Source organism: Nanorana parkeri, unplaced genomic scaffold (assembly GCF_000935625.1).
Source record: "Nanorana parkeri isolate BGI_ZX_2015 unplaced genomic scaffold, ASM93562v1 scaffold2052, whole genome shotgun sequence".
Lineage (NCBI taxonomy): Eukaryota > Metazoa > Chordata > Amphibia > Anura > Dicroglossidae > Nanorana > Nanorana parkeri.
The window spans coordinates 28,950-51,638 of NW_017308320.1; the positions used below are offsets into that span (position 1 = coordinate 28,950).

Genomic DNA, 22,689 nt, shown 5'->3' on the forward strand with positions numbered 1-22,689 from the left:
TTTTTTTTTTTGGCCTGTCTCCTTCCCATGGAAAGAAGGTTGTTCTTCGATCTCTGGTTGTAGTAAGAGCAGTTAGGAGTCACCTGAACTACATCATTGCTTTCCCCAAGACATTGCCTATCTGTCATACCTGAAGGTCCTTTCAGTTGACCGTGAGGTGTGAAAGTCATTCCTTGTCTGAGACTGCTTTAGGACAACCCAATGGCCAACTTAGTCCCCCCAATTTTTTGTTCTTCAGAATTTCATTGGGGACGCAGGTCCCACCCTGGTTAATTTCCGACATTTTATCCCTGTTGCCTGTGTTAGGGCTTTAGGGTTCTCAGGGATAAAGATTAGTTACCCCCCTCCCCCACATAACCCCAAGAATTATATATTCTTTGAAAGCAGAGACTCTGGAGAATAAAATGGTGGAGGAGGTTAGAGTTTTTTATGTCACATAATATTAGCTCAACTGTTTATCAAACACAAATTTTCAGTAAAAAAATCCCTAAAGTTAATTTTAATGGACACAAACCCAATATTTTACCCTTTTTTTAATAATATATAATATGAAGTTTTGTCAAGCAAATTGATGCTAAACATGTCAAGTTTTAAAATTGTGTCCGTCCGTTAAACAAGAACAATCTTTGGCACCCAAAATAGTCTGTAGGGAGACACTTTAAAAGCCTTGATCAGTTTAGAGTTATCCATGAATAATCACCGTAGAAATATCGGTCTTACTCTGGTGTGCGTGCTGATACCCAACTTGTGTAGTGTGATCACTGTTTAAATACGTAGCCACTCTAGGCACATGCTTATACATTCATGTATAGAAGGGTGGGAGGGCTTTAAAAAATGTTTTAGGTTTTTTTATTTTTTCATTATTTAAAACTTTTTTTATTTTATACACTTAGGGGTCTATTCACGAAGCTGCCGAGGGCAGCCGAGTGAATGACTGATCTGAAGTCAAGTGAGCCGAACACTGTTAGAAAAAACTCTCCCGGGCATTGTACTAGCATTGTACCCACCGTCTGCTGATGGACCTGAAGGGGAACTGCAGCAGAGGGCGGGTACAATGATTGATCAGCTTCTTCCCAAGCCACGGTGGCCAGGGAATACATACTTGTTACATAGGTTCATTGTCCCCATCTAGTGGCCATAATGCAGTATTACATCACAAAACATGTGACCTAAAATGAAAATATGTTATAAATGTTTGTTTTTGCCATTATTCACACAAAATGAAAGTTCACAGGTTTTCTCAGGGAGGAGGGAATTGTTTATATATAAACCCCAATGTCTCTCTCTCTCTCTCTCTCTCTGGAGTCAATACCGGTGTTTTTGATCGCTTGCTTCTTCAGCGTTACCAACATCTCATGATTTTCTTTTATTTCTCTCTCAGAACCCAAGGTTGGGCTTCCAACTGGTTTGATTGTTGTTGTTGCTGCTGCCGGCTGTCTTATTTGTGTTGCTGTGTCTGTTATTTTAAGACTCTGTGTACAGGTAAGTGTCAGACTTTGAGGATTACATCTTTATTTTTTGTAACAAATGTTGGTTTTATAAGATAATTTACATGCACAAGGTACATAGGTACATCTTGTATATACAGCAGGCCCAAATAACTACACTAGGGCTGATCAGAGACTACTTACTGGAGCCTTCTTGCAGGTTTCCCTATGTGCACACACCTTCTGTAAGGTTCATTCACACCACAATTCTGTGCACTGCAGTGCATCCATTGTTGTGCTTTGCCACATGTTGCGGTGCATTAACCTCTTGCCGTCCGCCCGTAGTAAAAAAACGGACGGACGGCACTGCAGCATCTGCGGGTTGCCGTCTCCAGACGGCAATTTTTTTCTGCTCGCGCGCGCCCCCTGGCGGGCACGCACGGGCAGAAAAGACCCGATCAATGCACACACCCGTTACCGGGTGTTTCACATATAGGCGATCAGCGGGTCCATAGCCCGCCGATCGCCTATATGTGCTCATTCGCGGGCACATATCTCGTATCTCCATAAAGAGGACCTGTCGGTGTGCCTTTGCTATTATATAGGGGGTTGTTATCCCCCTATATAATAGCAATACCAATAAGTGCAAAAAAAATAAATATAACCAATGCATGTAACAATTAAATCAGAGTGTATTTTATTGCAGCCCAGTGTGACGAACAGTAAACCATGCCTTGTGCTGTGGTATGCTACACTGCACATGCGTATTTAAGGCGCATTGGGTTGTCTTTTACAATATGGCACCAATGGCACCAATGGCACCATAGCACACCAATGCACATAACCTTACCACTTAGTACTGGTGTGAATGGATTTACACTTAGCTGATGCATACAATGAAATTTAGGAACTGATGAGAACGGGACCAACACTGGTGTAAATTCTTTTCCTCTCCCTCATTCTCAGGATGTTGGGCTTGCTGAGGTCTCATTCTGTCCTTAGCAACATCAGGACTTCTGGCATTACCTGGGCTAACTCAAACTTGAGTGGGAGGCTGAGCTGAGGAAAGGTTTGGTCTCCTCTCTGTTAAGCAGCTGAGAAAACCAGCCAAGGATTCAGTCCAGTCTGATTTTATAGTCTTATTGACTCTTCCTGGCAAATAGTTATTAATTGTAAAGTTAAAGAAGAAGGAACAATAAGTCGAGAAGGGATAATAAGTTGACAGTGCCTCTGCACTGTCCCTCTATACTCACCTTTCCAGGGCTCCCTCTCTGCTCCTAGCTCCTCCGCAGTTGGCACTGAAATGTATGGTTTTGGTGACATCAGACCCCCTCTCATGTGACTGGCTGCTAGACCCTAATACTGTCACAGGGAAGTTACATACTCCTGCATACCCAGGAGTGCTGGACGTTGTGGATGACTGTGGAGGAGGCGAGCGCTTGTATGGTGACTATGGAGGCTGAAGGGTATCCCTTTCCAGAAGCGTTGTCACTTTGCCCTGTGTGGGTGAAGTAGCAGCATGAGTGTACACAGTCCTTGTAACAAGTAAAATATTACTGGAACTCCACAGCTTCTGGTTGCACCCAACCCACTTACTGTGTCCCCTTGTTTCTTAGGAAGAGTCCCCTCCACAGGCCTAGCCCTACCACTGTCATCATCAGGCGGACTGACAGGGTAATCTGTCATCGGAACCGTGAGCGTCGAACAGTGTGCTGCCTGCCGGGGGCTCGTGTTCGACACATTGCGACACATTCAACGAATTGACTGATTACTAGATGGGGTTGGGCACGACCCCTGGTGCACATCGGCACCAATGACAAAATAGGAGGAAATTGGAGTGTCCTTAAACAGGAGTTCAGAGACCTAGGTGCTAGGATGAAGAAAGTCTGAAAATTCCATGGTTGAGAGGGAAGTTGGAGTTTTGGGACTTGTGCCCCCTGATTGCACCCAACATGCTACAGACCTAACAGGAGCCACAACTCCAATCTTCAATCTGCTGTAGATTTCTCTTGGTGGAATCCTTTCTGCTACTTTCAAAGGATAGTTAACACCATGTCAGTCTTTTGTCACCCTGCCTTCGCTGTTCTGGTGGCTTGACAACCTTGAATGTCCATTGCCTTCCATGCTATGCAAGAATTAAGCTGCCAACTGCAGTCATGACTATGGCAATCCGAGATCTTATTCTGCACTCCTGTTCCAGTAAGGCCTGTGAAATATTAGACTTATTTCCCCTGAAGTCACCGGGTAAAAATTAGACATGTGCGATTCGTTACGAATCGAAATTCGTACGAATTCGTAAATTCGGAAGCATCCGAAATCCGAATTGCAGTTTCCGAATTATATCCGAAATACGAAATTCCGTTAACGAATTTCGGATCCGAATTCCTTTGAAACATGAATATTAATTCTTACATTTGTTTAAAAAAAGTTGCACTATGCAGCTAAAGCTTTGTGTTTTTGTCTTTTTTTTTTAATGTGAAGGATTAGTCTTTAGAAAACATCTGGTGATATATTACACTTTACACATTGTTATGTTTTCCATCTTTTCTGTGATTAGTTTTTTTTTAGTGCTTCTATTTAGTTGTTCTCCTGTTACTGGTTTTATCCATTTTTTATTTTTTATTACAGAAAAGGACACTTTTCTACAACAGTGCCAGGAGTAAGTATCCCATCCTGCCCCGTTCCCCTGTGTCATTATAGGGTGTAGTTTGTGTCTGGAGATGAGAAGTCCTACAGATAATCTAGTTATGTTGTACAAGTAATATTATATCTATGTTTAATGATACCAGTAGACACAACCCAGCAGCTCCCCATTGTCCACTCTCTGTACAGACGCCTGTATGGAGGGAAAGCACATTGTGTGAGGAGGCTGATCTATGTCTGTGCTGTACATAGTGGAATATGGACTAATAGCTTCACTCTTTTACAGCTTCAGAAACCAATTCTGACTCCAACAACCCAGAAGCCTGAATGTCCAGGATGCAGTATTATGTGATGACACCACTGAAGACACATTATAAGATAGGGCTCTTTTTCTATACACACTCAGTTTGTCCCGTCATACATCTGATTCCATAAAAACAGTTTTACAAATAATTTATTATGAATGGTATAACCATGAACTGTAGAACCCGGATAATTCTGTTCTCCACAGTCAATGGAATTTTAAAAAAAATCCACACACAACCAAATATGAGCACTATGCTATCAGCAGGACATCTTCTAGAGGTCAATGACCTGGAATGGCAGATAATGTATAGATGACTTTATGTGTGTACTGTATATAATTGAAAATACATTCGGCCATAATAGTTATTAGGAATAAGTGAACCAGGCAATGTTCAGTTCAATGAACCATCAACAAACCTGGCGGGAAGGTAATGAACCGTGATTGTAGCGCCAAACCTCATCGAAGTCTATGGGAGTCAAATGTTATTATTTACTTCTGGTGCTTTGTAAGGCCCCGTTCACATTGAGCGATTTATCGCACGGGAATTCCCGCGCGATATCGCTCTCCAATGCTTCTCAATGGGGCAAAGGGTCCTGCTGTCGCGGGTCGTGTGTCGCTACAGCAGGACCCTTTTTGGAGCGGATTTTGTTCAGCAGGGAGAGGATCTTTTAATGGTGCTTAATGGGCTATAATAAAAATAATCAAAAAACATGTTTGGGGGGGATGCCGTTAAGACGAATGTGAAGTTATGAGGCAGTACAGTTTAACCTTTTGAAACTGACTGGTTTGTTATAAAACAGAGGCCGGGTTCTGTCATTAGAGGGGGTAATGCTACTGTCGTAAAATAACAGCCGGGAATCATGGGTGACATCATTGCCCAAATATGGTCATATGATCATATTTGGTTAATGACATCACTCAGGGTCCCCGGCAGGTTTATGTACAAACATTAGAAGGCCAGAGATCTGTCATTTGAAATAGTAGGAGCAGGGCAGCATTGTTAGGTGGCAAGTTGTCATGGCAGTGATGAAACATGGTCATTATGATTGATGGAGATATACATCAATGGAGGACATTTCTTTACCCTTTTACCAAATGTTAAAAAAAAATTAACAAATTATTTTTATGTAATTTCAATGCCAATCGTGTAATCCAACAATGTAGATCCTTGTCAGTCATGATGACCTAACACCCAATAGTGCTGACCCGTTGACATGACAATCAGCCACTCGATAATGCTTACCCATCACATACCCACCACAAAATGACAGATCCATGTCCAGTTCCAGCTTCCGTATGTAAACAAACCAGCCAGAGATCCTGGGTGATGATGACCAAATATGACCATGGTAAGGGTCAGGATAAGGGTCAGGTTTAAATATTAAGAGGAACCCCCCACCAGTTATTTTTTAAAAATGTGTGCAAAAACTTGCCATTGAACCACTGAGCAAACTGGCCCCGCACCCCCATGAAATAGCAGAAGACAAATGTATGTTTTGAATTGGAGCTTTTCAGATGCCAGACCACAGCCGATTGAAATCTTTGTATAAAAAATATACATTTATTGAAGATCATGTATAAAAATAATTAGTAAAACATTCCATAAAGAATACTGTGTGTTTCATCAACATACGCTGTTGTCTCCAGAGTACAAAGAATATCTCCCTGGGTGTCTCAAATAATTGTATAGACAAATTATTTCATATTGTAGACTTGCTGTATAAACATAAACCCCAAATCACAGATATATGTAGAGTGGCCCACACCTAATGGACTTAGAGAGCAATTGAAGTCTGACGGTCCTGATCATATGACCAACAAATTTTATGTTTTAATACATTTTGAATGCCTTAAGTACTTTTCTTTCTGTACTTTTCTTTTCATTCTATGCCCTCCCGCTCTAGTGCTCTGTGGCAGCAGAGATAAGTAATGGCCACACCCCTCCCCATAAATGTCCTTATGCACATGTGTAGTGCTGAGGAAGAAAGGGGCGTGTCAGACCAGAGCGGGGGAGAAGGGAATGTCTGACCAGGCCTATTACATTACAGTGTGTGCTGGGCAGAGGAGTCAAACTCAGGTGCCCGTTGGACAGCTCAGTTAATTTTAGACACACAGTGTGACTGCTATAAGAGCCAACTGGAGACAAGGTTATGAAAATGGAAGTTATTACTACCATGTCTGTCTCACAGACTATCTGTTTCTGTAACAATTACTAGACTTTAACACTGTCATGCAGGGACTTTATCTGTAGAATTAAGGGATTTTATGTCTGGGACTTCTAAGCGCATTTTAAGCACGCCCCTGGTGTAAGCACACCCCCAAATTATACTACAAGACTAAAAATGAATTGCCCCCAGCAGTAAAGCAAAATGGTTTCCATATTTGTGCTGTAACATGCTTTCTGTAGGTACAAGAAGTTAAAATGCAATATTTTAATCTTCGTACTTTTTAAAACCGACTTTTACTTTTTTTTTATTATTTGATATAAATTACTGTGCAATGTTGGTGGGAATTTCAATGAAGCTCACTGAGGAAATAAAATATAATTGTTAGTTCCTTATTTTAAACAAATAAATGTTCTGTTTAGGATAAAGGTAAGACATTAGTGAATGTATTTTAAATACAGTAGAGTGAGTGTGGAAACATCTATGATAATTTTATCACTGAGGATATTGACATGCAGGCCATTCCTTTATCTTGTTAAAGCAAAATTGGATATTATACTAGGTATGTTTTATATTTAATCACATAAAGGTGTCACCATCCCTATTATTAATATGCATATGCCATCAATCCCTATTGGGACTTTTGAGCCACCTTAAATCAGCACTCAGCACATATGTATGGTTGACAAACTGCTAAAATGTCATAATATCCATATTTTACTGTCACAAAAGATAAAATTCTATCCTAATATATTAAATAATTCCCAACACAAAAAGATTCACATAAGTTGGACATGGATATAGATTATGGTGACACAAAACGGAGACCCCTCTAATACATAGGGGTTGATTTACTAAAGCAAAATAGGCCGTTCACTAGACATGTGCACCAGTAAAAAATTTGTTTAGTTTCGTTTTGATTTGGATTTTGCTTTATTTTGTTTTTCGAATTCGGGTCGGAAAGTCAATTCGTTTCGGAATTCGGACGAAATTCGTTAGTGGAAATCCGTACGAATGTTCGTTTCGTTTTCGTTTGTTCGTTGCAGCAAAGTGACATTTAAGAGGGAAAAAAAAGTTTTTTTGTTCTCAAATGTCACTTTGCTGCAACGAAATTTCGTCCAAAAAAACCAAATCGGAAATTCGGATTCGTTTGCATTCGTTATATCTGTAATTCGGAATTCGGATACATCCGAATCTCCGAAATGTCGTCCAAATTTCGATTCGGAACGAAACGAATCGCACATGTCTACTGTTCACTTTGCAAGGGAATTTCCACCTTAGCTTAGTGAATCTGGTGAAAATTTATGAAAAGATAATAAAAAGTGTTTTTGCTTGCACATGATTGGATGATGGAAGTCAGCAGAGCTTCACCTCATTCACCAAGCTAAGGGAAAATTCTCCATGCAAAGGGAACAGCCTATTTTCCTTTAGTATTAAATAATATAATGGTGTTTAATCAACCCCATATTGTCCGATCCCTATTATTTTGCAGTGAGAGGTATTATTAATTATCGGGTGTGTATTGATGAGGAGGATTCTTCTAGATGGAAGGTAGTGATGGACAAATCTAATCGGGTTTGATTCACCAAGAGTTCGGCTCAGCCTGCCAGGTTGGGGGGATCATCCTCATTCCACATTAATTTCTTACACCCAGCCACACGGGTCTGACTGTGAGTACATTGGAACAGGATGGGAGACGAGATTGATGTACGATTGTCTTTGACTTTGGACATCTCAAGGAAATGGACATACGTCTGGGTCACAGTGTCTGAAGAAGCGAATGCTGATCTGTGAAATGTGTGACACCTTTACCCCTCCACTTAATTACTGTACATACAAGATTTTGAAGAATAGTCACCAAGGACTGGAAAACAATAGGGATCAGAGAAAAAGTATCAAACCTTTACAGTATGTGTGACCACATCCTAAATCCATGTCGACAATATGATACTCTCATTGTGTTATACATTGTTTTATATTTTAGGAGAACATTTTAACCTGTTTGCGCCATTAGGCCGTTCCATGCTGTCCTGGAAAGCCTATGCTTTAACGCCTTAAGGATGGCATAGAACACCCTAAGACCCCATTCACACTGAGCGACATGACAAAAAGCACGATTTTCAGCTGAGCTAGATTGATGTGACATCATTCCATCCTTCGATATTGCTGTGCAAAAGTAACACTTCTGTAGCGTGACGTAGCGCGACAATGTCACACTACATTAAGATACAACATTGAAGTATATGGGGCCAAATCGCGTGACATCCAACGAAAAATAGGTCATGTTCGAGCGACGAGCTACAGGCGACATTGAGCTGTGAGATGTGAACAGCTCCATTGAAATGCATTGGACGAACGACATAGAGCGACATTGAGCTGAAATTTAGGCGATTTTGGAGCTGAAATGCGCGACAAACCGCTCAGTGTGAACGGGTCTAACAGCTGAGCTCCTCCGTCCCCTCCTGCTTATACTTACCAACTGGGATCCATGTGGGGACTTGTCTGCCAGCTCAGTCCTGCGACTGCTTGTCACTGCAATCAGGAGTGATACAAAGTAACAGCCAATGTTTACAATCATTGGCTGTTACACTGTTTGTTACACTGTTCTGTTTATTTCTTCTCAGTGTGATCTGAGGGGAGAGAAATAGAAAATGAAACAAAGTGTCAAAGTTCGAAGGAAAAGTTATAATAAAAAATAAATTAAAAAAATGAACCCCTTCATTGCTGATTACCAAAAAAATAAAAATGTCTGCATTTCTCATAATTGGTTAGATTTTATACACATATAATTACTGTTCATTTATAAATATTTGATGTCAAACGAAAGCTCTATTTGTCCTTTAAAAAACAATATATAATAAGTGTGGGTGCACTTAATGTGAAAGAGGTAAATTAGGGTTGAACAGACATATAGCTCAAGTTCTATGTTGTGTTTACGTTGAGAACTTGGACAATTGCCTCCGTCATTAAGGGGTTAACTTCTGTGACAATAAAATATGAATATTTATCTTTTAGTAGTTTGTCAAATATGCATATGTGCTCAATGTAGATTTAAGCCCCATTCCGACCAGCGGGGACATGTAATGCTCTGTATAGCCTGCATTTGCTGTACACTATGAAGGGGGCTAAGCGGCATCAAAATGCTGAGATATCCTTTCACTCCCTGCTGTGGCTGCAGGACTTGAAGGGATATCATCCCAATGGGCAGAGAAAGTAAGCTTGTAGGTGTTTTAACCATTCCTTACTCTACCCAAAGTGAAAACAAAAAGTTTTGGCTTTATATAAAGCTTCAGACACATGAGCAGTGAAACCATGAAATGGAAATATGTCAGTGTGTCTGTGTGCGCGCTCCTGACCTGAGCCAGGATGCAGGCAGCAGCGGTTGCCAATCTAACGTGGGGAGGATGTGGATGTCGGGAGGACGTCATCCTGTAGTCCTGGCTCAGGTCTGGAGCGCGCACACAGACACCATGTAACATTCCAGAGAAGGGGCAGTCAGCTACAAAATGAAAGTTTTCCCCCAGCATCAGAAGAGATGAGGATTTAAAAGGAAGAGCAGCAAAGAGAAGGGAAACTACCATGGATTACAGTAAGGCGCACATTACAGTATTGTTTTATGTTAAAGAATCTGAGGGTTTAATGTCACTTTAATACAAGCTAAATTATAACTTTCTTGTTATAGTCATAGTTTTCTAAAGTACACACACAGTTAGTCTTGTTTGCTTTGAAGTCTGACTTCTAATTGAAACTCAAAACTGCCCCATCTGATCAGAACAAACAGAGCGGGGGGATGTGCTCCCTCTCATTCAGTTTTATGGTATTGGTAGATTTGGGGTAGCTCTGGACCAGTAGGAATGAAAGTTCATTCTGGTGTATATTCAAAAAGGAGGGGACATACTCCTTGAAGATAAATGCATGCTGAATCTCTGATCATGATGGAGGAATCGCGCAGACCAAGCCCTGGGCGTGTAGTTAAGCTGGCCATACACCTATAGATTATCTGCAGATTTTCTACGGTCAGATGGAAAAAGTGTAACAAATTCCTCCATCTGCACTAAACTGTGTGGATGGAGGAACCTCCCACTGGGCCAAGCTTCAGTATCTTGCTAGTCGGCCCCGCTGGCTCTCAAAATACTTGAACAATGCCGGCATCCAATCAGATTGTTCAGGTATTTTGAGAGCCAGCAGTGGAAAAAGTGGGTACACCAAGGTTCTAGCTGAGAGGATAGCTTGGGGAATCAAAGTGGGCATGAGGAAACTGCTTAGGCTGCCACACAACCATTGGGGCTTGTTCACACCATGTCCGGATCAAGTCCAGACCAGAATATTTGGTTCCTGGACCAGAAAAGCATCCCAATATATCCCTATGGTATTTCTCTGTTCACGCCAGCGCATTCTGTTCCGGACCAGGCAAAAAAAAATACTGCTTATCTAATTTTTTATGGTCTGGATTGTATGGAAACGCATCTTAAATACATACAAACACACTAGACTGCAGCTGAAAGCCCATTATAAGCTAAAAAAAAGAAACCCACACTCCGGAACATGGCAAAAACGTGGCAAAATGCAATGCAACGCATTCTAGATCTGGTCAGGAAAATGGTGTGAACCTGGCCTTAGAGTACACCAGATTGTATGCGTGATTTGCGTGTGCCTGCGTGTGTTTTTTCCGTCCAGCCAGCTTACATTGGGTTAGTCTCCCTCGGTGGTGGCCAGCGGTAATGCAGGAGACTGTGAGTGGAGGCGCTAGCTCTAGAGCAGCGGTTCTCAACCTGTGGGTCGGGACCCCTTCGGGGGTCGAATGACGATTTGCCAGGGGTCGCCCGGGAGTCTCCCGCTATTAGATAGCGGCTACCGGCCGCCTGGGAGAGAAACACTTTCTCCCGAGCAGAGTAAACCTTTTTTCTCTGACATTGGGGGCCGTAGGCCGCCGTAAGTCAGAAAATGAAAAAAAATTGCCAATAGCAAACTAGCTATTGCACCCGCCCTCTGCTGCTGCCAATCAGCAGAGTGGGGACCTGATGTTCTCCATCAGGGGGCGGGTGCAATAGCTAGTTTGCTATTGGCTATTGCAAAGTGAAATAACCAATAGGAATCTAGCTATGCATTCCTAGGGTGTTTTTTTTGTTTTTTTATTCTGACGGCATACACCAGTGGTTCTCAACCTGTGGGTCGCTGTGTGATTTCTGCTGTGCTAGGTGAGAGTCCTCCTCAGCCCTCTCCTAGCGCAGCAGTGTCAGTTCCCTCCCCAGATGTCGCTGCAGCAGCCACGTCATTCCTAAATTTTACCGTTGGGGGTCACCACAACTTGGCAAATGTTACCAAGGGGTCCCGGCCCTAGAAAGGTTGAGAACCACTGCTGTAGAGGTAATTGTGCCCGGTTTAGCTAACCTGTAAGTTCTAGTGACAGCTGTGTGTGTGGTCTGTGAAGCCTGTGTGCCAGTCTGCTTTAGCGCAGAGTATACAGACTAGGAGTGTCCAGGAAAATGTTCCCCACAAGCCTGTAAGCTGTGGGTGGTGGCAGCTTAGATAAGTTCATTTGTGTGCATGTTGTGGTTTACAGCCGTACTGACAAGCCTGTAGACTGGGAGGCACTCTGGGGGTTCTTGCGACAATCTGCCAGCGACCTGGAAGAGCTCACAGAATGAGAGAAGGATGGCGACAGCCCGCGCATTATCCGGCCCTTCCCTCGTCCGTCTACCACCTCGGCACCCCACCCAGCTCACAGACCGTGTAAGTCCATGTAAGACCTGTGTCCATAGGAAGAAATACTCTATTACCGCGTGTCCAGTTACCCTGCCTAGCCCTCTAAAAGGTGAAGAACAACGGTGTCTCCCCGAAGAGAAACACCAAAAGTGTGGGAGTATACATTTTTCCTGATGCGGCCCTGTATTTCCCACATGGGCCAAAATCCAACTCTAAGCTAACTACCAATTCCACCCACATTTACTCCGATACTATTGGTGAAGAGAGACATCTAGTGGAAAATTAAGGGTACTACAACCATCTCTACAAACAAGGTGCTAGCAAAAAGAGGATAAAACTGACACTGAACAACAATTTGTGACCAAATCGGGAAGAAATACACTACAGATCCTAAACTGAGGATGAAATAGGGCTGTGGAAAATAAACAGGAATGTTGGGACTGAAGGTTTAAACCCGTAAAATGTACTGATATGGATAGGGATTAGTCAAATAAACACAACTATATACAGTAGATAATTTGTGTAGATAGGGGTGAGATAGCAGTGGTAAAATGTTATGACAGTGTGAACAGTAAAAAAGGAGCTTTGGAGGACTATAAGAGATACAATACGTAGAAAAAGGCTAGACTAATAGGGGAAGAGGAATAGTGGCAGTTGTGTAAAGTGGGGAAAAAAAGGGACACAGTGTTGAATCTAGACACAGTGTTAGATACATTTGCAGAAATATAAAATGTGGCGTGCTGGGCAATAGGAAGGCAAATTGTAATCTGTAGTTTATGACTGTTGATCCAAGTGGAGATGACTTACTGGGGGGGGAATATACAATAAAGGGCACTGAGTTTGCAGCCCTTTGCCGCCCTATATTTCTAATATCCCCTCCAGTCTGTGAACTTCATTGAATTTTATTTGGGGGGCGGCGAATCTTGACACTAAAGTCTGTTCATTTTTAAGGCTAATGGGCAAGCTGTTTTCAAAAAAGGCCATAGGGAACTGGGCACTGCTATGCGAGACATTTATCAAAACATTAAAAAAAAAAAAATACTGTACAATGGGAAGAGAGTCCTTTTAATGTGAGTTCAAGGGTGACATGGGAAAAAAAAGCAATCCTTTAAATCCTTGGTTCTCAACTGGTGGGTCCTGACGCAAAAGTGGGTCGCGACTCCGTGTTCAGTGGGTCGCTGCATGCCTTCCACTTTTCTAGGTGAGAGGCTCCTCAGCCCCCTCCCTAGCGCAGCACTGTCCATTCTTACACCAAGCAGCCCCATAAAATATGCTGCCCGGTGCTGAGTGTTGACTTGAGGTGGGGTGGGCTGGGGGGTATGGCTGCGAAGGAGCTCCCTCCATATGTGCATTGCTTAACCAGTTGACATCCGCGGTGTTACACCCCTTCCTGTGGCGGCCATTTTTTAGTATTCAGCGCTGCGGTACTTCGACTGACATTTATTCCGTCATGCAGCGCTGTACTGAAATGAATTTTATACCCTTTTTTGGGGACAGATAGAGCTTTCTTTTGGTGGTAATCAAGAGGTTAAAGCTCCCTCACGTGTCCTGTAGAGGTGCCTGGACTGGGAGTGACATCACATTCTGGTTCCCGGCGCCTCTACAAGGCGCACATGTGAGCTGCGCAGGCAATGCACATATGGATGGAGCTCCGTCACAGCACAGCCGCTCACACTGCTGTGCGTTCCATTGCAGTGCGACTTGGGTCGTGACTTCCTGAGGACCTGAGGACAAATGTGGGTCCTGAGGTTACACAGGTTGAGAACCACTGCTTTAAATGATAGGTTTGAAGCCATTACGGTGTATGTGGTGTTACGGAACAGAGCAATCTTCAGAGTCAGTGTCAACGAGATCAAATTTTAACATCCCATCTTTTGGATGTGTGATTGATTTTTTTAACGTTTACATACAGGTGAAACGCGAATAATTAGAATATTGTGCAAAAGTTCATTTATTTCACTAATGCAACTTAAAAGGTGAAACTAATATATGAGATAGACTCATTACATGCAAAGCAAGATAGTTCAAGCCGTGATTTGTCATAATTGTGATGATTATGGCTTACAGCTCATGAAAACCCCAAATCCACAATCTCAGAAAATGAGAATATTGTGAAAAGGTGCATCCAGTTTCACCTGTATAGCTTGGCTGATATACAGCAACAGTGCCCCAATCTGATTCATTTCCATCTTCAAGAAAGTCCTTTTTAAAGAAGTTTTGGCTGCGCCATTTTTTTCGTAGTAAGCAGTGGTAGACTGGAATTGAGCAATGGATATAGCAGGTACAACAGATCTATAAGCTATAGGAAAGTTAAATCTAAAGCCCTCAGCTTCATACAAATTGTCCAGTTTAATGGTATAGTTCTTTTAGCTACTTTTTTTATGCAGTACCGCACTGCATTGCCTTAAAATGTCAGTGCAAAATCCAGAAAAACAATTCAAAACCACAACCCCACATTCCTGACTTGCCCCCCCCATCCTTATATCCCCAAATTAGTCAAAGATACTACGGATATAGATTTCAGTTATGTGGTTGAAATTAGCCTGCATCAGGATAGAACACAAGCACTTGGATAGGCAGCAAACAGAGAGAGAGAAAAGGCAGATTTTATCTTGAAAGAAAAATAAATGTATAATCTGGGAGACAATATTTTTTAGCGGCTGGACTGTATGTGAGCAACTTGATTAGGTCGCAATGTAAGAGAGAGAGGAGAGGCAGGTTTTATCTTAGAATAGAAATTCAAGCTTATTATCTGATGAACAATAGCTGCAAACATTGTATAGTGTCTGCACAGTATTGGTTAGGCCAACAAATTAAGAGAAAGAGATGAGGCAGATTTTACTTTGAAATAAGCATTAGAGTACATTACCTGAGAGACAATAGCCACAAATATTGTACAGTGGCTGGGCAGTATGTAAGCAGCTTGGTCAGGCCACAACATGAGTGGGAGAGACAAGGCAGGTTTAGTCTTGAAATAAATATTAGAATGTATTATCTGAGAGGCTATAGCCACAAATACAACAAACATTAGAAATATCGCCAAGCTGTGGAAACATTGTGTGCTGCCTATACAGTGGCAGAGCACTGTAATACACCAGGCAGGATCTGGTAATGGTGGCAGGTATCTTTTTTTTTTTTTGGGGGGGGGGGGAGGGTGCTAGATGACAGGTTTTTAGCTATTTCAAATGATGATTAAATCACTTACAATTAGGGATGTCCCGATACCACTTTTTCAAGACCAAGTACAAGTACTGTCCCTCATGTACTTGCCGATACCAATTACCGATACTTTTTCTTAAAGGGACATGTGACATATTTTCTAAAACAATACAGACTAATGATTTTAGGGCAATTTCTCACCAGTGCTGCATGCATTGGAGGTGACAGGTTCTCTTTAAGGTGACATTAGGGGTCTTTTAGTCCTCTAGTGTCACCTTTCTACTTTACTGAATGTAAATACAGCAGGTAGTGGCTGGGACATGTTACACTGAGATATACAACCAAAAGCAAACAGTTTCATCAAGTGGAAAAATAATGGACACTTGTAACAATAGCCAGCCTGCTATTGGATATTTTAAATTGCAATAGCCAATAGCAGGCTGGCTATTGTTACAAGTGTCCATTATTTTTCCACTTGATGAAACTGTTTGCTTTTGGTTGTATATCTCAGTGTAAGATGTCCATGCTCCTTATGTGTTTAATAATGCTCTCACCAGACCCACACAGAAGTTTCCCCTCTCAATGAAAGAATAGAATGTCCGTTCTGTGAGAAGGGAAGATTTACAGCTTCTCTTCTCTCCCCAGTGAGCACACTGAATGGACATTCTCTTCTTACAATGAGAGTGAAAACTGCTGTGCAGCAAGGAGCACGGGCATCTCACACTGAGATATATCACCAAAAAGAAACCGATTCATAAAGTTGAAAAGGACGGGACACGGAGGAGCAGCAGCAGCTAAGATACAGGGGGGAGGGGGGCAGCGGGGGATTTCACAGCTGCAGTCTCTTCTCCCTTCTCGTGCTGGCTACAGCAGTCTGTGAAAATGATACAGAGCTCTGCAGCCAGCACCAGCAGGGAGAAGAGACTGTCCACACAACACTTACCCCGCCATGCTGTCACACTTCCGGAGAGGTCAGAGCGGAGAGGGAGCCTCGTTTGGTGGAGAGGTATTCCGGGGGAGGGGCTACGGGGGTCAATGGCCGAAGATAGTTACAAAAATTTAAACGGCCGGTTACTGATCTAGGCATCGGGGCATTTTCAGGAGTACAAGTACTCCTGAAAATGCCCTGTATCGGCCCCGATACCGGTACTAGCATCGGTATCGGGACATCCCTACTTACAATGGATGTTTCTCCTTGATGGTTAAAAACTTTAGCTACCTGCAGAATCAGTTAGTCTCCTGAGCATCCTGTTTTAGGGGACGTCTCTTTTCCCTTGCAAGGCCCTATGGAGCCACCCTTGTGTGTGCTAGTAAGCTGTGTGTAACTCCACAAACACAGCAGGGCAATTCACTCCCCTGCTGCCTGTTCCCCTCTCTTCCCTTCTCCTTCCTCCAAGCCGGTAGATGGACAGCTTCTGGAGACTGCTCTGTCCTTTGTGATCTTGTGCTGGACAGGATGTTCAGAGAAGCCGAGCTGAGAAAGTTGGAGCTGTTCAGAAACATGATGACTGTAAGTGCTTGGACAAAACTGTATATAATTACTTTGCTGGGTGATGTGTATTTGTTTGATCTAGATTTATTATTAAAAAAATATTGAGAATTTAATACTACTTTTAAACATTTGGTCTGTAGCATCAACAGCTGGGGCTTTGAAGTTTTTGGTAATCAATGACTGATTAAGAGTGAGCTTCTCCGCATGGGAGAGATGAATTTGCCTTTCCAAAACAGAATCTCCTGCTGCACTGAAAATCTGTTTAGGCACCACACTGGTTGCAAGACAGACCAGAAAGTCCAGCCCATACTGTGCAAGCTCTGGCCAGTGGTCCATTCTAGACTAGGGGTAGCCAACCAGTGGTCCTCCAGCTGTGGTGAAACTACAACTCCCATGATGCATCTCTCTCCGGGAGTCATGTCTGTGGCTGTGAGAATGTTGCAATGCCTCATGGGATCTGTAGTTCCACCACAGTTGGAGGACCACTGGTTGGCTACCCTGTTCTAGACAATCAATAGGCCCATAGGGTTCTCACCTCTGAGAGTGTCTGCATTAGTCTTCAACCCAGTGGCGTAACCAGAGTTATGGGCGCCCGGGGCAGACATTTTTTTTCCGCCCCCCCAAGCCACTGCTTCAACCTGATATAGTCAGCAATCATGTGGTTCAGGCGCTGCCTGTGACTGCTGCCTTATGCCATGTCTGGCTGTTTTGAAAAAACTCTAAAAAGCAGTCGCAGCCATTGCTAATGCTACTCCTTTTTTAAGTTTAGAATTCAAAGCTCAGGAGTGTGTAATGCTCAGAGTGCAGGGTTTAGGTGTGTGGACTGCAGGGAGTGCCTGGCTCAGGAGTGCATAACACACAGGGGGTTATTCAAAAAGCTGGCGAAGGCAGGCGAGTAAATAACCCAGCCGAAGTGAAGTGAACCGAACAAAGAACCAACGGCTAATTACTGCGGCTCAGTACGGCTGATTTTACCCCTCCATCGGCTGAAATCAGCCATACATCGGCTGCCTTCGGTCAGCTGAACATGCTCTGTATGTTCGGCTGAACCGAAGTGCAGAAGGACTTTGACTCAGCCATTAAAACATCTGGATCAGCTGAGCCAAAGCTCCGGCAGCTGACTCGTTGCCTTTCGCCCCCATCCATTCTCATAGGGGCTGAACGGCAGTGAGTGAATAGCCTCGGAGGCATTTAGTTCGGCTATTCTGCTTGGTACCTCCGTGGTACCAAGCAGAATAGAAAATAAGAGCAAAGAATGTTAAAAGAAAAAAAAACTTTAAAAAAAATAGGAAGATTAAAAAAAAATATTTTAAATAAAAGAAAAAAAAACACAGTTGGGCAGAGCTAGCGGTGACAGCTAGCTCCGCCCAACTGTTTCCTATTGGTTGGCACCTACTGGAGTCTTCTAGCAGGTCCCGGCCAATGAATAAGCAGGTCAGGGCCGGCTCTGCCCAGTTGTTGTTGTTTAATGACAGATCAGCGTCCCCAGGTCATTACAACTGGACGGACCCAGCCATGAGATCACAGCTGACTCTACCCAGCTGTCATTTGTGGGGCGAACAGCCGGCCTTCGGCAGGCCTTTCACCCCGCTTTGGCTGTCACTGCTGGTGATGTCCAGTTCCTGAACGGATCGTTCTTTTGAATCGATTCTCTTCAGTGAACTGAATGAGTCGACTCCTCTGAGTGAGCTGATCCGTTTGATCAGTGTAAAATGAATAGGAGAGCGGCTCTTGTAATATGATTCTAGAGCAGAGCTCAGCTTCTGCCAGCCCCGCCCACCCCCTCCCTGCAACCAATCAGAGAGCTCAGCTCCTGCCAGCCCCGCCCACCCCCTCCCTGCAACCAATCACATCTGTGAGCTAGCTACAGCCCTCTAACAGCTCTGACTCACAGTACATGGAGTCTTAGGGCTCAGTCACACTAGATGCAGTGCATTCCGGCCCAGAACGCACTGCCTCACATTGTGGCCGGCTCACTTTTTAGTGGGGCAGGAGGTGGCGTGGCGGGGCATTCAAGTGATGCGATCCGCCGCACGGGATCGCAAGGCACATTGTGCCTGCGGTCTGATCCTGTGCGGTGCAATCAAAATATTGCTTGCAGCGCACTGCATCTAGTGTGACTGAGCCCTAATACTCGGGAGTCAGATGGGAAGTTTGGATCTTCAAATGAATTGGATCTTCAAATGAATCGGCTCTTCGATTCACTTGTTCAGTTGCTGAGTCGGCTGACAAGGAGAAGCTCAGGAGCTGTCTGACTCTTCATAAAAGATCTGAATCAGAAGGCTCTGATTCAGAGAAGAGGGGCAGCTCCTGGGGATCGTTCTAGTGATCAGTGTCTTGGCTCAGAGAGGTCACAAGTTTGGTTTTATGTCAGACCAGCCATTGTATCACATCAGCCAATTTCATCACTTCTGGTGACGCACGATCAGCTGACATTAAAAAGCTGTAAAAAAGCGTGTTCCTGCGCATGCGCTCCGCATTCTGATGAGGTGATGTCACATTGGTAGTCAGATTTGTCCATAGTCTTTACAGCTCATGGGCTGGAATAATGATAGGATTTTAGTACCATGGGCGCAGTACCCGTGGTAGTAAATCCAATCGTTATTGCGCTCTAAAGACTAGAGACAAATCTGACCAATGTGAAATCAGCTCATTAGAATGTGGAGCGCATGCGCAATAACACGCTTTTTACTGTCACACCTGACCGCGCGTCACCAGAAGTGACTACTTTGGCTGATGTGATACAATGGCTGGTCTGACATAAAACCAAATGTGTGACCTCTCTGAGCCAAGGCACAGATCCCCAGGAGCTGCCCCCCTTCTCTGAATCAGAGTCTTCTTATTCGGATCTTTTATGAAGGGTCAGACAGCTCCTGAGCTTCGGTTCACTTGTCAGCCGTCTCAGCAAGTGAACCGAAGATTCGATTCATGAATTGTTTTTTTTAAATGAACTGATCCAAATGAACCCGATTCATTTGAAAGATCCGAACTTTCCATCTCTAGTCACTATGGCTCAGTAGAGCCAAAGCATATGCCTTCGGCTCAGCTGAGCTGCTCGGCTGCCTTCGGCTGTATTGTGAATAGCTCGTACAGCAGCCCTTCGGTTCCACTGAACCGAAGGGCTCCAGCGGCAGAAGAGAGCCGAAGGATCAGCCTAAGCTCACTAGTGAAAAACCTCCACAGAATGCAGGATTCAAAACACATTTAGCGCAGGCATGAGGAGTGCATAAGTCACAGAATGCAGTGCTCAGGAGAATGTAACACACAGAGTGCAGGGCTTAAGAGTACATATCACCCACGCTGAGGCTGTGAGTCCTTCTCCGCTGCTGCTGTGTACTGTGTCACCCCGGCGGCTCCACTGTCCTCCAGTCCCCCTTCCAGGACAACACATCGCTCCACCGCTCCCAAGCGCCTGCCACCGGAGGCTTCCTACAGTACACTTGCGTCACCAGCCACCCAGAGGATCACCCCACGGCCCTCCACCCAGGCACAACGCTGGCCGCACCTTCGTCGCTGAGAACCGTTCTTCATTATCTCCACGGTTAGTTTCAGAAGTCCACCCCTTCTTCACTCACCACTTTATACCTCACCTCCTTGCTTTTGTGTCTCCACTTGCTCCACCTGGTTCAACTACCACACCACCCAGCATAAGAGGGGCCGTTTCCACTACTGCTCCACTCCATCCGCTCCACCTCACCCCGACTGCTACAAGCGAATGCTCACCCAGCCATAGGTGAGTACATCATTAACGCTCACACCCTGCTCTACCACATTTATTGCGCCAGGTAGTGGCGCTTCCGTCTCCAATTTTTGTTTTCCTACAGCACACTTGTTGGACACCCCGGTCCGAACACAGCAGAAGCCGCACACCTGCAGAACTAACCCCACCCCCCCCTCCATAAAATTTTCCTAACTTTCCATGCTCCAGTCGCAACCGGGGTACCCACCTAGTACCGCCGGTCTTCCTTTTGTTTCCCCCACCTCTGTCGAGCGCCACACATGGGGTAAAACTCTTTCAATTTTTCATTGCTTGAAAAGCCACTACTGCTCATTAATTTAAAGATAACTATAAACGGGGGACATAAAATTGTTTCTTTCACTCCGGCGTGCAGGTGACACCCAACATGTGTTGGACAATCGTTGTTTACATACACACTTAAATGTGTGTGTGTGTGTGTGACAGTGGTGCTTTTACTTTTTTTATATTTTATTTAATTTAAATTACATTTAAAAAAAAATATTTATATTATTTTTTTTTCCACTTACCTTTATTGCTGCAGCCGTCAGCTTTTTGTAATCCCTTGAATCCTGGACATACCAGACACCTCTAAAGAGCTCCAGGGGTTAAAACTCACGCACCCAATCATCCCTGACATTAGACTTTCATGTAGTGTTGGAAATGCTTCCATGATATCATGAATATGTAACTAATGCGCTCAGTTTCTCATGTCATAAACCGCATTACAAGGACGGTAAAAGTCCCATTTAGTCAGTTTTTTTGCTTGTAGTTTTTATTGTTGTCTGTGACCCCGTTGGTGAAATTACACTCAATTATTTATTTTCTCAATCAGAATACAGAGAGGATATAAAACCCAACAAACCGTCCAACACCAATTCCAACTCTAATCTAAGCAACACTAAGGTGTTTATTCATGGAGCAGCGAGTATGACATTCACCAAACATTCAGGGCAGATGTATCTTTGTGCATGTTTTCTAAATTGCCTTGACTGATTCACCTGCAGCAAATGTTTGGTGAATGTCACATTCACTGCTTTAAAAAATATGCCCTTACTCTTCTGTATAGCCTTTTGCTCTCCTCTGATCACCAACACTCTCTGTATTATTTTTCAGCCTTGGAAAAGGAGCTAGATGTGACTATTTCAGACGCTGATCGAGCCAAATGTTTATGCCTTACCCATACATGGCCTCTTCGGTACAGGAGTGTAATTTTAAGCTTCTATCGCGCTGGTACCGCTCCCCAGTCAGGCTCCATCAACTCAACTCTGCAAATTCTGACCTCTGCTGGAGATGCCAGACTGCTGTTGGCACTATGATGCATGTGTGGCAGGGATTCCCATTGATTGACCCGATTTGGCAAGCGGTCTCGCATGTTTACTCTAAAGTGGCAGCCGTGAATATTATCCTGACCCCTCAGGTGGCCCTATTGTCTATACTCCCGGGCTCCATCTCTAGCATAAAAAAATCTCTGCTCCGCTTTTCTCTATCAATGCTGCGAGAGCTTTGATTCCTAGATACTGGAACTCGACAACTACCCCCTCAATTCAGGAACGGTCTGTGGAGATGTGTTCGCTGATGAGGTCAGAGGAGCTAATAGCTCAACGTTCTGACCGCCATACCGTTTTTAAGGCACCATGAAGGCCAAGGCTGATGTTTCTTGACTCGGAGGATTACAGGGCTCTGACATGAGCTTATATATAATTTTGCAGCCAACCAGTATGGATTGCACCTTTGGAAGATTGGAATTAATACTGTAGCTTGGTTGATGCCCCATCTCTCCCACCTCTTGTGCCTTTTCTTTCCGCATGTTCTTCCTTTTCCCTTCTGTACAGCCACGTTTCACCTTGTTTCTTCGTCATTCCTTTGCTTTCCCTGGGCTCTTCTCTTTTTTTCCCTTCCCCTATTCCTTTCCCCTCCTTCTTAGATTTCTTCCACCTACCAGATCTTTGTTTTCGGGTTATAGCGCTGCTCTCTATTACAAGTCTGTAATAGAGATGGAGTCCCCGGGAAGGGAGCTGTCATTATAAGTTATATTCTATTTGCTACCATAT

At 43.8% G+C, this 22,689-nt stretch overlaps 1 protein-coding gene across 1 annotated transcript in view; it reads left to right on the forward strand.

The window, feature by feature from the left end:
* LOC108800515 (class I histocompatibility antigen, F10 alpha chain-like) overlaps positions 1–22,248 on the forward strand; it is a 28,740-nt gene extending 6,492 nt beyond the window's left edge. The window contains exons 5-7 of the mRNA XM_018572505.1: positions 1,382–1,482; positions 20,281–20,440; positions 22,187–22,248. Coding sequence (XP_018428007.1) covers positions 1,382–1,482; positions 20,281–20,440; positions 22,187–22,248 — 323 coding nt within the window. The remainder of the gene's footprint in view (positions 1–1,381; positions 1,483–20,280; positions 20,441–22,186) is intronic.
* Positions 22,249–22,689: the final 441 nt, after the last annotated feature.